Here is a 13,196-nt window from a genome sequence, read left to right on the forward strand (position 1 = left end):
CTTGAAAAGGGAACAAATACTTCATGCAATAAAGATGAGCATAATGCGCTCCACCAAAGTTGCCAGATTCTATAAATTCCTTCTGGTTAGTTGCCAAATGTTTTGGGGAGGAGTCCATGGTTAGAGTCTAATTGAAGAGGAATGGATAAGTAATAGCTACCAGAAATAGAGTTCAGAAAGAATACAGCGTTCACAGGGCCTCCACCTACAGAACTCAGCAAAGGCAATTTATGAACAGTGTGATGTTTCCCTCATAAGGAAAAGCTGCCACACGTAATGTACATTGTATGATGTTTTCTCCTCTCTTTACAAAGTACAGCAAGATTAAAGTGGATCTGTAGGGTATAGTAGTTTCTAAATCACCTCAAAGTCAAATATTTTCTTTTTCATCATCATTTATGAAACACATTAGTAACCTCAACCTGACTGAAGCCCACATCAGAGTTAAAGGAATGAGGTCCTGATTAAACACCTGGATCATTTTAACAGCAACTTCAACATAATCATCAGTAACTGGAGCTTTGGAATATTAAAATGGTAATGTATGATCTCAAGCAAAACTTTAGATGAACACCTCTAGAACCGTTCGAGGTTTGGGATTTGGAGTTCAGCATATAATAGAGTGTGGGCTGAGAAGGCACATGCATCCTGCACCTGCCACTCATTAACTGCCTCTATTTGGGCAAGAAACGGAACCTCTCTAATGTTGGGCTGCTTATCCTTGAAACAGGGAGAATACTGCTCACAGGACCCAGTTCACACAAGACCATAGCAGCAGCAACAGCAGAAGTAGAAGAAGCAATTATAACACAATTTCGTTTTCTGAAGGTTTACTCTGCTCTGTGAACTGAAAACAACATGGTGATGTGGGATGCCATTTTTCACAGAAGAGGGTGCTGAGGCTCAGAGACAAGAGCTTGCACAAGGTTGCAGTCTGTCACTGGCAGAATCTAAGTGGGAACATCAACTTCTTTGCTTCCAAGGTCATGACCTTGCTCATGCGTCAAAATGAGATAATCCTACTGACTGCATGCTGTGAATGGCAGAGCACCACGAGATGCAGTGTGTTATTATAATTTTGTAAAAATTGCTAAAATAGGCCAGGCGCAGTGGCTCATGCCTGTAATCCCTGCACCTTGGGAAGTCAAGGTGGAAGGATCGCTTGAACCCAGGAGTTTGAGGTTGCTGTGAGGCAGGTTGATGCCACAGCACTGTAGCCTGGGCAAAAGAGTGAGACTTTGTCTCAAAAAAAAGAAAAAAAACTGCTAAAATGTATTTACTGCTAAATACATAAAACTGTTCTTAGCAACAGCACATCAACTCAAGAAATGAAGGAAAAGGCAAGAATGAATATCAACTTGAGACTTGAAACAATGGAAAATAAAATAGATTTGACAGTTGGTGACATCATTTTGTACATTTATGCATTCACATATATCTGCACAAAATCCCAACCCACAAACATCAAATATCTCTCAAGATGCCAATGGAAATTGCTGAAACCATTACAAAGACCTGGGAAATTTGCGGCGGCCAATTCTGAGAATGTGGCAGGCTGCTCACCAGAGGTTATTAGAGACATAGGACAAGCATGTTAGGCTGCTAATAGCCTGTGGATGAGTCTCCCAGGGATAACAAAGAACAACAAGTTTGCAAAATTGAGCCTCTATACAATGTCTTAACCTCCCGTTTGGTAGCCAAACACAGTTATAGTAAATTGGAAAGCTAACAAAGACTTACAGACTACCTCTATCTATACCAAAATAATTTTTCTAAGCATCTAAAGAAAAGAAAGAAAATATTTCATTCTCCAAGGACAGGTAAACTGAATTATGGTTAAACTCACATGTTATTTGGTTGCAAACACTCCCTTTCCCAGAAATGAATTCAAAATGGAAAAAGGAAAAAAAAAAAAAAGATCTCTATACTTCTACATTTCTGTTGAATGAGATAGTCCACTCCCCTTCCCGGACTTCCGGGCTACCCTCAGCTACCCCATCTCAGCAGCAACATCCTACAGATCTTGACCATCCTCTCTTTCCTGTTACTTTGTTGGGTCTCTTTGTTTCTTCTACAAGAGATGAATAAAACCCCAAGGCCACAGTGGACAGTTGTAGAGATTGTTCACTGCATAATCTTAGGTGGTGCTTTTCATGTTGTCCCTCTCAGAAATGATCTTGCTCTCACCCTGGGTTTGTGTAGTTTACAATCTGTGCAACCATACTCAGCAGCCCTATATACAGATCCCAAACCAGAACAGGCATAAAGAGTTCTATTGATTCATTTCTTTTATCACTTATTCAATTCAATAGTTATTGTGTCTAGTGTGTCACCAAACACTGGCGGGTTCAGGACAAATACCAGTAAATAATAACATGCAATCCATGCCCTCAAAGTCTAGATCTGTCAATAATGAATAACATTACACAGTATAGCATGCTGGGGCCTGGAGATGTGCAAGGGAGAATCCAGATGCAGTCTCCCCAGCTGAGAAGGCAAAGCACGCCTTACCACATTTGGGTTGACCTTATGTCGAAAGCATGTGATGTTCACCACGTATGGCCAGTCATCAGGCTCCATCAATACCCCAGCAGCATGGGCACACGTAACATGGAAGGAGGCTGGGCAGCGCCCGTAGGAACACTGGATACAGGCTCCAGAGACCCTCTTAACCCGGTGTCTGCAGAAGATGCATTTCTGGAAGGAAAAGAAAAGAACATCAACTCAACCTCTGAGGTTTGTAACTTAGCCAATTTCCACAACTCATAGAAAAACTGCTACTAGAGGATGGCACCTGTGGCTCAGTGGGTAGGGCGCTGGCCCCATATACTGAGGGTGGCAGGGTTGACCCCAGCCCCGGCCAAACTGCAACAAAAAGTAGCCAGGGGTTCTGGCGGGCACCTGTAGTCCTAGCTACTTGGAAGGCTGAGGCAAGAGAATCACTTAAACCCAGGAGTTGGAAGTTGCTGTGAGCTGTGACACCACAGCACCCTACTGAGGGCAATAAAGTGGCCACCTTAAAAAAAAATGGTATTAGAGAAGAAAAACACTGATTACATCCACAAGTCCTGACCTTCAAGACCCTCCTGGTGGCGAGAGCATCAGTGGCGATATAACCCACTTATTTTTAAAGGAAACACACTTCTATAATCACACACTACCAAACATATGTTTAAATACTTCTCTTAGTTAGGACTGCCAAACCCTTCTGCACATGCTCCTCTGTGAGGCACAGAGCTCAGGAAAAGGCCCCAAGGGTACCCTTGTAAATCACCCATGAATGTGAAAGCTACCTCTGTTTTACCTCCTGCATAGCATGTCTTTCTGTACACAGAGGTAGACTATGGCTTGGAGACAGTCACTCTGAAATTAGATGAGGTCTTCAAAAACACATAAACAGTGTACAGATAGGCTAAGTTTTCCACTGACAAGAAAAAGTAAACTGCTTCAATGTAGAAACAAGGAGCTTGAGTGTTTAATAATCCAAATCTGAACCCTTTATGACTGACAAAAAAATATGCCTCCCAAAGTGAGAAAATTGAAAATCACCCTAAAGGGCATAATTTTGTTGACAGTCTATCACTGATGATGCCTGGGAAGAGAAAATGAAATAAAAACTGCAATAATGATTACCACAATTTGAAAATTAAATTGCTTACAATTAGCCCTAAACATTATCAGTGCATTTGTTATGAGAGATAGGGAAAATCAAAAGGCTTCACTAAATGTGAGATTGAAACTTGAGGGTTAGGAAATAGGGCTGTAGAACAACATAGGGTCAGTTTGGAAAGCAAGTGAAACAGAATGATCAAAAAGTTCAATGTTTCATTCGACTGGATAAAAAAGGTCTGTAATCTGACCAAATGTGGGTCCAAGTGCTCTTCTTTTCTAGGTACATTTTCCTTCCTGGGGACAAAAAAGGTACCTACACTCAATGCCTTTGGAGAGCTGTAATATTTTATCACAGACCTATGCACTTAACTTGTAATTCTTCTTTGTCCTTACAACCTGATCAGCAACCTAGTCTTATAGATTCTCTAATCTCACTCTGATCTCTCCCTACCCTTCTGTACCAACTGCCATTGATTCTGCCCAGGGTGTCTTGCCCAGCATGGTAATGGCCTCCTAACTTGTGACCCCATATTTTATTTTATTTTTTATTTCAGATTAATATGAGGGTACAAATAATTAGGTGACAATTGTTTGCTTTTGTTAGGTAAGTTCCCTGTTGCAGTTGTGTCACACACCCAGGAGGTATGTCATATCTCCATATTTTATTTTATTCCATTTCAATTCATCTTCCCCTGGGCTGCCAGAGTAATCTCTTTGTAACATAAATCTCTTGCCATCAACACCCTGTTAATATCCTTCACCTATTAACAGCTTCTCTTTATCTCCAAGTCATTCCAAAAAAAAAAAAAAAAGAAAAATGGCATGAGATGGAAGAGCAAAGATTTATGTCCTAGTTGAGTGGTGTTATTTCCACTAGTCCCTATAAATGCCTACACTCCAGGCACTTACTGATTTCCCTATACATCCAGATTCAGTGTATAATTAAATATTTGTAAGTGGAGGTTGACGATGTGGCTCAGATGATTAAGAAATTACCCCCCCACACACATACATACATACATACATAGACATATATATGTTTATAGATATACATACATACACACAGGCACATGGGAGGTGAGGGGAGAGGGACAGAGATACTTAGAGAGAGAGAGACAACTAAAATAGGACCCATCATAATCTACATAAAGGCATTACTTACTACCTTACCTTGGTACCTCTTTGGCAATCTTTGGTATCCATATCAATATATTCTTAATACTTCCTGGCATCTTGGTACCATTTGTGATGGCAGCTATCATAGTAAAAACTCGTATCAGGAGCCCAAGGCATAATCAGTCAGTCATTTAAGAGTCTACTTATACAACACAGAGGTCAGTGTTTGAATAAGTTCAGCAATTGTCAGATATATGAAAAGTGGAATTATTTCTTATTTTCCTAATTAAATAGTCTTTCATGAGTAAGACAAAGTGCTGAGATTCGCTAATTAAAAAATTAGTACCTCTCAGTCTCTGGCCCTATTAACTTCCTCATTAAATGGAGGCCCTCCAAATAGGCAGAAGAGGACAAAGAAAATACACAAGGCCCTGAGAGGATTCAATACTTAGAATCTAAGAGAGGATATATCCTCTACCAGGAATACCAGAAGTAGTGTCCTTTCTGGCGTCCTTAGAAAGTCAACCTATGCTATACTGTAATTCAAGGCTTTGTAAGGTATTTACTCTCAGAGTTAAAGAGTTTGACTTAAATATCACACAGGTTCTCACAGAGACAGAACCCCACAAAACATATCAGAGAAGTATTCTGAATGTATCTTGTAGTACAGTCTGTGTAGTATTTCTGACCCCCATTTTCATTTGCTGGTGGCTAAATCAATTTTAGCCACCAGCACTGGCTGAAACACCTGTCTGGGCTATAGATTCTAATCCTTAACCCTTCTTAAGATGTGAAATGGAGTAACTGCCATGAAAGAAGTAGGGAAAAAATATTACACAGAACTAGAACAGCTGGAACAATGAGTCATGCTTGAGGACAACAGAAAAAAGAAGACTTCAAGAAAAGCAAAAACTGGGGTGGCGCCTGTGGCTCAAAGGAGTAGGGCACCAGCCCCATATACCGGGGAAAAAAAAGCCATCAGAGGACCAGAAAAAATATGTGAAATTCCTAAATCAAGGGAAACAGATCTACATCAACAGGGAAACCAAAGTAGAAGAGTGCCAGTCCCAAACAAGGACAGGCAAAAGATAGCAAAGGGCAACAGTTCTCAGCCCAAAGTCTCAACACTACTCCACAATCCACAATTAAAAAAAGAGGAAACCCTGAGTCAGTATGAGGTAACTGTCCTATTTTAAAACAGTGCCACTCAATGTTTTTAACATGATGTTTCTGAAGATTTGTAACCATACTTAAGATTTATATGGTAAGTGCTGCTGCTAGAAGGCTAGATTAGTTAAGGATTTCCCTCTCCTTGGCCTGTGGAAACACTGCTAATTTTGTCTTCAGAATAAACTCTTGAGAATTACTAGAAAATTCAAGTAAAGAATCAGTCAGGCAGAGCTCCTACCCCATAGGAGAGTTAAGGCGAGAGAAGGAAGTAGAAAAAAACCTAAGTTAACACCCAACCTCCTCAATATAAATAGAGTTTTTGCATAAAAATATATAATAAATTTTAAAAATAAAATTTCAAAGTGTGTGTTTGGTGGTAGGGGAATGAGAGAAGAGTGTGAGAGAGCACTGGACTCCAGGGAGCTGACCACCCAGCAAAAAACTATTAGTAAGAATTTCCACGGGGACACTTCTGGCGCAGTCAATGCCAAGCCTGGCGGTGGCTCTGGCCTGTCGTCAGGGTTTTGGTACATCTGGGGTGAGGCTGCAGAGTCTGCATTTCTACCACACTCCTCCTAGTCATGCTGACACTGTTGATCCAGGGCTCATACTTTGAGAACCACTAGGCTGGAGAGTTAAAGAGTTAAAAGATGTCACTTATTCTGACAGTCTCTAGTACAAGGGAATTAAGGAAGTACAATGGATTTTTTTTCCCACCTATTCTTCAGTGTCAAGGGCCAAAAGACTCCTCAGGCAGGCGTGATTTATGGAGCACTGTACTTTCTTGGAGGACTGGATTTCCATGCTTACTCCGCTGGCATAGGCCATTAAGGCTACTAATGGATGGAGGAAGTAATGAAGTATCTGGTGATGAGGCTTTGTGTATCATTAGGTTTCCCTGAGCATCCAGCCTGGCAAAGGGCATCAAGAAATGATGAGCTGTGACGGGGCGGGAGGTTCCAAGCATGTCTCCTGCCCTTTGTGCTCCTGTTAATGTGATTTGTGATACAATTTTGTTGTTGTTTTGCCAGTTTTATGACTCTTTCCCCCCCCTATATACAGGCATATAATTCCAAAACAGGCACAAATGCTTTTTATTTTAATTATCATTTCCCTATCAAACAAGATGCAAGCTAATGATAATGATACAACAGCTAATTCCTCCTTCTTTTAGCTCTCCCAAACACATTTTCCAGGCACGACACGGCCAGCTAACACTCACAACTCCAACAGGGGATTATGTCTGGGCTCAGTGGACATCAATATTGTTGCAGGCAAGTCAGAGGACTGAGGCTTTTCCTTTTCTTCTAACCCTTTAAATATAAGATTTACAGCAGAATCCTTTGTTTTTTAACACTACCTGTAAGATTTATGTTCTGCTCATCAGTATTCATTAAGTCAATCACTCATGTGCCACGACTGACCAGCACTGGGGGAACACTGCTAGAATGAGGTCTGAATTGTGCAGCGTACTGGGGCAGACATGTAACAACGTGGCCAGAATGGAAAGCAGAACACAACTGCCACATGAGAGGGAGACTCAGAAGGCAAAGAGAGAGAAGTAGATTAATACCAAGAGAAATCAGTTTACCCTGTGAGCTAAAAAGTGGCTGAAGAGGGAAAAAAGGGGGACACTGAAAGGCAAGTCCCAGTTCTGAAGATGGGTAGTGATAATGGTTACACAACACGAATGCACTTAATGTCACTGACTTAAAAAATGGTTAAAATGGCAAATTTTATGTACATTTTACTATAATAAAAAAGAATTGTATTATAAACATGTAAAAGAAAGTAAGACAAGAAAAGTAAGGTCACCCCAGTACACTGACACTGCAAGGCTTGGCTGTTTTGTGAGAGGCAGAATTGATATGCAGCATCCCCCCCACAGCAAAAAAAAAAAAAAAAAAAAAAAATACAGTAAAACAGAATTCCATACACTCTACGACCGTTCACAACATGGAATGTCCTCTGCTTCTCCTCCCCAAAAAGATATTTCTTAGGCACTCTAAGTTCATAGCATGAAAATAAATGGCTCGTGATGCCAAGGATGTTGAATTAAATCCTTATTTATGATAGGTATTAGAAGCCATTTATCTCATTGCTTTTTGTTTGCTGAGATTCACCCTGCAAAAGGTGATAAGGCTAAGAAAAGGTCAAGTGGCAGGTGAAAAGGGAAAGGGCACAGCGATGAGCTCAGCGAGGCCAAGAAACAGAGCCAGACAAATGGACAGAGGCGGCTGAGGATCAGATATGAGGCTACATTTATTCAAAACAAGGCTAAAGAGTCACTGTTGGCGCTGAGAAAATGTTAAATAAGAATCACAAAAGAATTCTAGAACTAGAAAGGCCATAGCAGTTCAGACACAAACTGACAAATTAACGAATGACTTTTGGAAAGTACTATGTCAACGGCACAATCATAGTTTGTTTTCTTTGGGATCAACAGATCACACCACAAGGAAGATCACCACAGGAGTCCCTTTGGAAACACCTTTTAATCCAAGCTCCAGTACACTGACTGCACAAAGTAGGTGCTTAATAAATATCCATCAACTAAGTGAATGATTGTTTCCTTATTATAATGTGTGTTAACTCATTCTTTTAGCCATTTCAACACTTATTAAGTATCTTCTATATAAAACACTTTTAGTAAAATGCAAAAGAAATACAAAATGAAAAAGGTACAGATCCTTGTATTTGAGGAGCCTAACCTAGGATATAAAAACGGCTGTAATGAAAGCTTTATGGTAGTAATTGCAATAGAAAATGTAAAGCCCGCTGGGTTTAGGAGAAAGGGCGGGACTAGCACAGCAGAAGTGAGGGTAGTGAGTGAGCCTTGCTGGTGACTACGCAGCACCTGCACCAATCCACTGAGCAGATCTGTAAGGACAGCAGTGACTTTCATGGCAGCCACTTGAGGGACACCAAATAGAGGAGAACAAAGCAGGTACGATTCTGCTTTGACAGCTCAGGTCATGGGGAGTTCATCATCCGGCAGGACAGTGAAGACAGGTCACCTGTGAGGGCCAAGAGTCCTAGACAGGGTTGGGTGAGTTCCTGCAGTTAATTTCTTGGCATTCAGACACCACGTGCATTGCTTCTGTTCCAGGTCAGACACTGCACTGGAGAGTTACTGGAGGATACACTACCTGTTGACTGAGACTGCAGTGGCAGGGACATGGGACCTGCCACGGGGCATGAACAAGTTGTCTAGCAGGGTGTTAAGGACTAGAAAAGTCAGCAAGAAGAGGGCCACTCTGAGGTCATCCTCAAGATGAGCAGGCTTCAGCCACTGCATGTAGAGGGGGATGAAGGAGGAGAAAGGACATTCCAGGCAGAAGTAACAAAGCTCAGAAGTAGAAAAATATAAGCAAAACTGAGTCAAGAAGTGTGAGTACAGCCAAGACGGCAGGCTGAACAGATGGGATCTTGGAAGATCTCGCACAGCACTCTGGCATGAGCTTCACCTGCCAAGGTAGAGGGGTGCTGATGGCCTCGGTATTGCAGCTAATTTTAAGATGGAACTTAGGACTCTGTGTTATTACAATTTTCTGAGTAGTACAGAGCTGAGCCTCAGGCAACCAGGCAATCCCACAGCCTAGCCCATCTAAAAAATCAGCGTGACTTTTAGCTAGGCATGCCTATTAGTCAGGCATTTCTCTGTATTTGTTTGCCTTTGGAAAAATTCTACCTGAATTTTGTATTAAAGGTAGCTGTCACAGTGTACAAGCTAAATATCTGGGGAGCACCTTGACCAGCACCACAGTCCTCCATGTAAGAAATCCGTGGTGTATCACAGTCATTAGCAGAATGGGCTGTGAAGTTAGGCAGAGCTCATTTTGAAGGTACCTGGGCACAGGCACAAGGGCAAGTCACAGAAACAGCAAAACTTACATGGCCTGAGTAGACATAAGTGAACTGGTGAGGAGTTACTGGGTAAAACAGGCTGGCTGCTAAACACATCTGGCCATTCTTTTCTTGGCTTCTCTCACCAGAAAAACAGAGCTTCCCCCATGCACTATTTGAGCTGTGCAGAAGACTGATACGTAAAAGCAGCATTTGCAAATAAATATTAAAGGCAACATCACAATCTCACGTTGACCGAAGCATTCCACTGATAGCATAAAGCAGCATTTGCTGAATCACAAAATAGGCAATGTTATCTACGTCGAAAAAAAGCAATCACTTATCATTTTTCTTTCTTTCATAGCCTGTTTGGGCTCCATCCTTGAAGTTTATTTCAAATCTAAAGGGCAAAGGGGGCAAAAATTATTGCATATAGAGTGCTATATGTTCTAGTCCTTAAAACAAGTATTACTCTATGTACTCATCAGTGTCACTAAATGTCTTCTAGCTGATGGGTGGGGAAAGAAAAGCCTCCTCACCGCAAAAAGAGTATTCTTAAGCACCTTCGTATTTTCATTTTTATTTCTACTTATGTTAATATTAAAGAGCACTTATTCCCTAGAGGAAATTTCATTATTTGAAATTATTGTTTACCAGAGACAAAACGGAAATTCTTACTCTCATTGAATAAAGCATTTATTAGTGGAACTCAGAATTACAAATTATTTGCTTAACAAATAAAAGTAACACTGTCTCTTTTGGTACAATTGTGCCCTGGTAGAGCCACTATTGTGTGTGTTCCCCACCCCATAAAAAGAGACCCAGATTTGTTTAGTTACTTACAACTGAAGAGGATTTCTCAACTAACTTCAACTTCCCTAGTTACTAGACTTCTCTGAATTAATGTTGGAAACCATAAAACTGTAATCGTTTAATTTGCATTAAATTAAACAACACACAATTGTCTTATCTGGTACAGTTTAGGAAGGCTGGCTTAACAAGCTTTCTATTGCTCCAAGGACAAGCAAAGAAATATTTATTATGAATACCAGATATGATCTGCTATTGGCATTATCAAAGCCAGGTTTAGTAGACATTTTCTATTTATTTCTGACCTCGAGCCTGAATGCCTAGATACCTGACAAAAAAACAAAATAAATCAAAAGATAAGAACTCATTATCCTTTGCAGTATTTGTTCTCAGACAGTGTAAATATCCAACAGCAAGCAAGTTTGCAATGTTGTTTTGCTAAACGTGTGTGTTTTAGAGTTGTGTGCACAGTTTCTCAAACCGCTGTTTTCTTTGCATTTACTGAAACTACATTCTTTTGTGAGGTCTGGGATGGGACAGCAAAGGCATCTCTGATAATCCCATCTGCAGCTAAGCAACAGTGTCCCACAAAGCGGTTTCAAGCACTTCCCTCTGGCCCAACTTCCACCAGGCATTTTTAACAGTTTGAACGGTTACAGATACTCATGCTGCATATGTGCACTTTGGTGAAGGATACTTATTTGAGATATTGGGGAAAGGAACAATAAAGAGACCTCATTTTTCTCTAACAATACCACAGTGGCTGTGCTGAAGTATGGGTCTTGCTCAGAACACCAGAAGCCGCCCCAAGAACCCTGAGTGCACCTGACCCTTATTACAAATAGTCACCCATAAACTGTTCTGCCTGTGGCCTGCCCCAACTTCTTTGCCTCCTGTCCTTCCATTATGCTCGCAGCAGACCACACTGAGAAAATTTATGATTAAGTTCAAATACCCCAGCACTGTGTCTCCAAATAAAACGGAGGAAGCAGTGATGACAGGCTATAAGTCAATGCAGTGCAGATGTGTCCCAGGTGACCCTTCAGAAGAAGCGCCTCCTTAGGTCAGACGAGTGCAGCCCCAGGAAGAGTTGGTTCAGAGTCTGGCTTCCCTGTGTGCACACAGGCTGTCCCGTCCACAGCCCACCTCTTCACCTGTAGTCCCCAACTGCCACCTTCTTCTACTCAGGTTTCTGAGATGGCTACTACTAGAGAAAAATCACCTACCACCAAGGTTAGTGATTTGTGTTCTAGATAGGGCAAACTTCAGGATTTTAATCTCAAATGGCACTCAGGGCCACTTAGAAATTCTGTTTACATTTCCCACTGCAGAGAAGAGACATAAGGCAGGGAAGCAGCCTGTGGCCCAAGGTTGGGGCAGACTCATATCTCTGCTTCCCTGTGGCCTCGCTCTGTATTACCAATCAAGACATTGCTTCTGGATTACATAGGTAGACTTCCTTTGAGGGCTGGTAAATGACAAATATTTTGGCAGAGACAAGAACAGTGATAAGAACGATGGGTAACTTCTCTAATCTTACCTGCTTCCCTGCTCAAGGGCGATGATAACAGCTCCTACTCTTCCTGAAGCTGCCTCAGGGTTAAGAGAAGTACGCACGAGTGTAAGAAGTTTAGCACAGTACATGGGACATAGTACGAGGACAAGGTAAGAAATGCTACTCTCATCCTTCAGTAAATCTGTTCCAGTGTAATCTGGATTACTGTTCCAAAGTAATCTGGTTCACCCTGACGTTCCCACACCTCTATTCCTCTGTGTGTTTGCCTACGTAAAAATACAAGCCCAGGAAAGAGGAGCCCAACAAGCTTTATGGTAGTAGAACACAAACTTCTTTAGTCTAAACGTTGTACATTTATCTTAATATTTTAGTGCTACCTTTTGGGGCCAAAGTGGTAGTTTTCAATCTTAAATTATAAAGAAAAAACATACTTCTTTGGAATTGTATTCAACTGCCCCCCATACTCTCCCCCTTCAACCTCAGCCCAACTCCTCACATTCTAAAGACAACCAAGTGGCTTTCTTCACCTAGATCAATGATTTGTAACCAGTCTCCTGTGAAAATTTTTAAAGATCATTAATTAAATTATGTTTGAAAGAAGTTCAAAGCACAGTAAACATATTCTTTTTTTGACTTTTTTCTCAATCAACATAATTTAAGTGTGTCATACAAGTTTAACTATAGGTTCAAGTGTGCTGTGAGATAAAAAAATGTTGGAAAACACTGCCCTAGATAGGGGTGTCTGGCATGAACTTCCTCAGTTTCCCTCTGCTCCACCTTCAAAACATTTTGCTCACAATTCCTTAGTGATTCCTTGGTGATTTCCTTAGTGATTAATTATCTAACTACTGATCTTTCCACATCTTTTTATCATACTAAACCCATTAATACCTTACTATATCACAAACTAATTTTTAAAATATTTTAATAACTATACTTCAATTAATCATTTCTTCTGTAATCCTCTGCATTAGATTTTTAATATCTAAAAATATTTTTCTAAGAAGTCCAGTGGCTTTACCAAAGCCTGACAAAGGAGTCTATGACACAAAAAAGTCAAGAACCACTGATGGAGAACAATTAAAAATGTCCATAATCAATCTGAAAGTAAGAAGTTTGGAACATA

General features: G+C 40.8%; 1 protein-coding gene across 4 annotated transcripts in view; it reads right to left on the bottom strand.

Moving 5' to 3' along the window:
* The window catches only part of KDM4C (lysine demethylase 4C), a 424,788-nt gene that overhangs the window by 65,821 nt on the left and 345,771 nt on the right, over positions 1–13,196 (bottom strand). For all 4 annotated transcript variants that reach the window (XR_002771056.1, XM_003782886.2, XM_023507997.1 and 1 more), the window contains one exon: positions 2,512–2,697. Coding sequence is in view for 3 of the 4 variants with exons in the window: in XM_003782886.2 (XP_003782934.1) it covers positions 2,512–2,697 (186 nt within the window). In the remaining variant the exon portion in view is untranslated. The remainder of the gene's footprint in view (positions 1–2,511; positions 2,698–13,196) is intronic.

This window comes from Otolemur garnettii, unplaced genomic scaffold (assembly GCF_000181295.1).
Source record: "Otolemur garnettii isolate 467f Iridium unplaced genomic scaffold, OtoGar3 scaffold00006, whole genome shotgun sequence".
NCBI classification, from domain to species: Eukaryota; Metazoa; Chordata; class Mammalia; order Primates; family Galagidae; genus Otolemur; species Otolemur garnettii.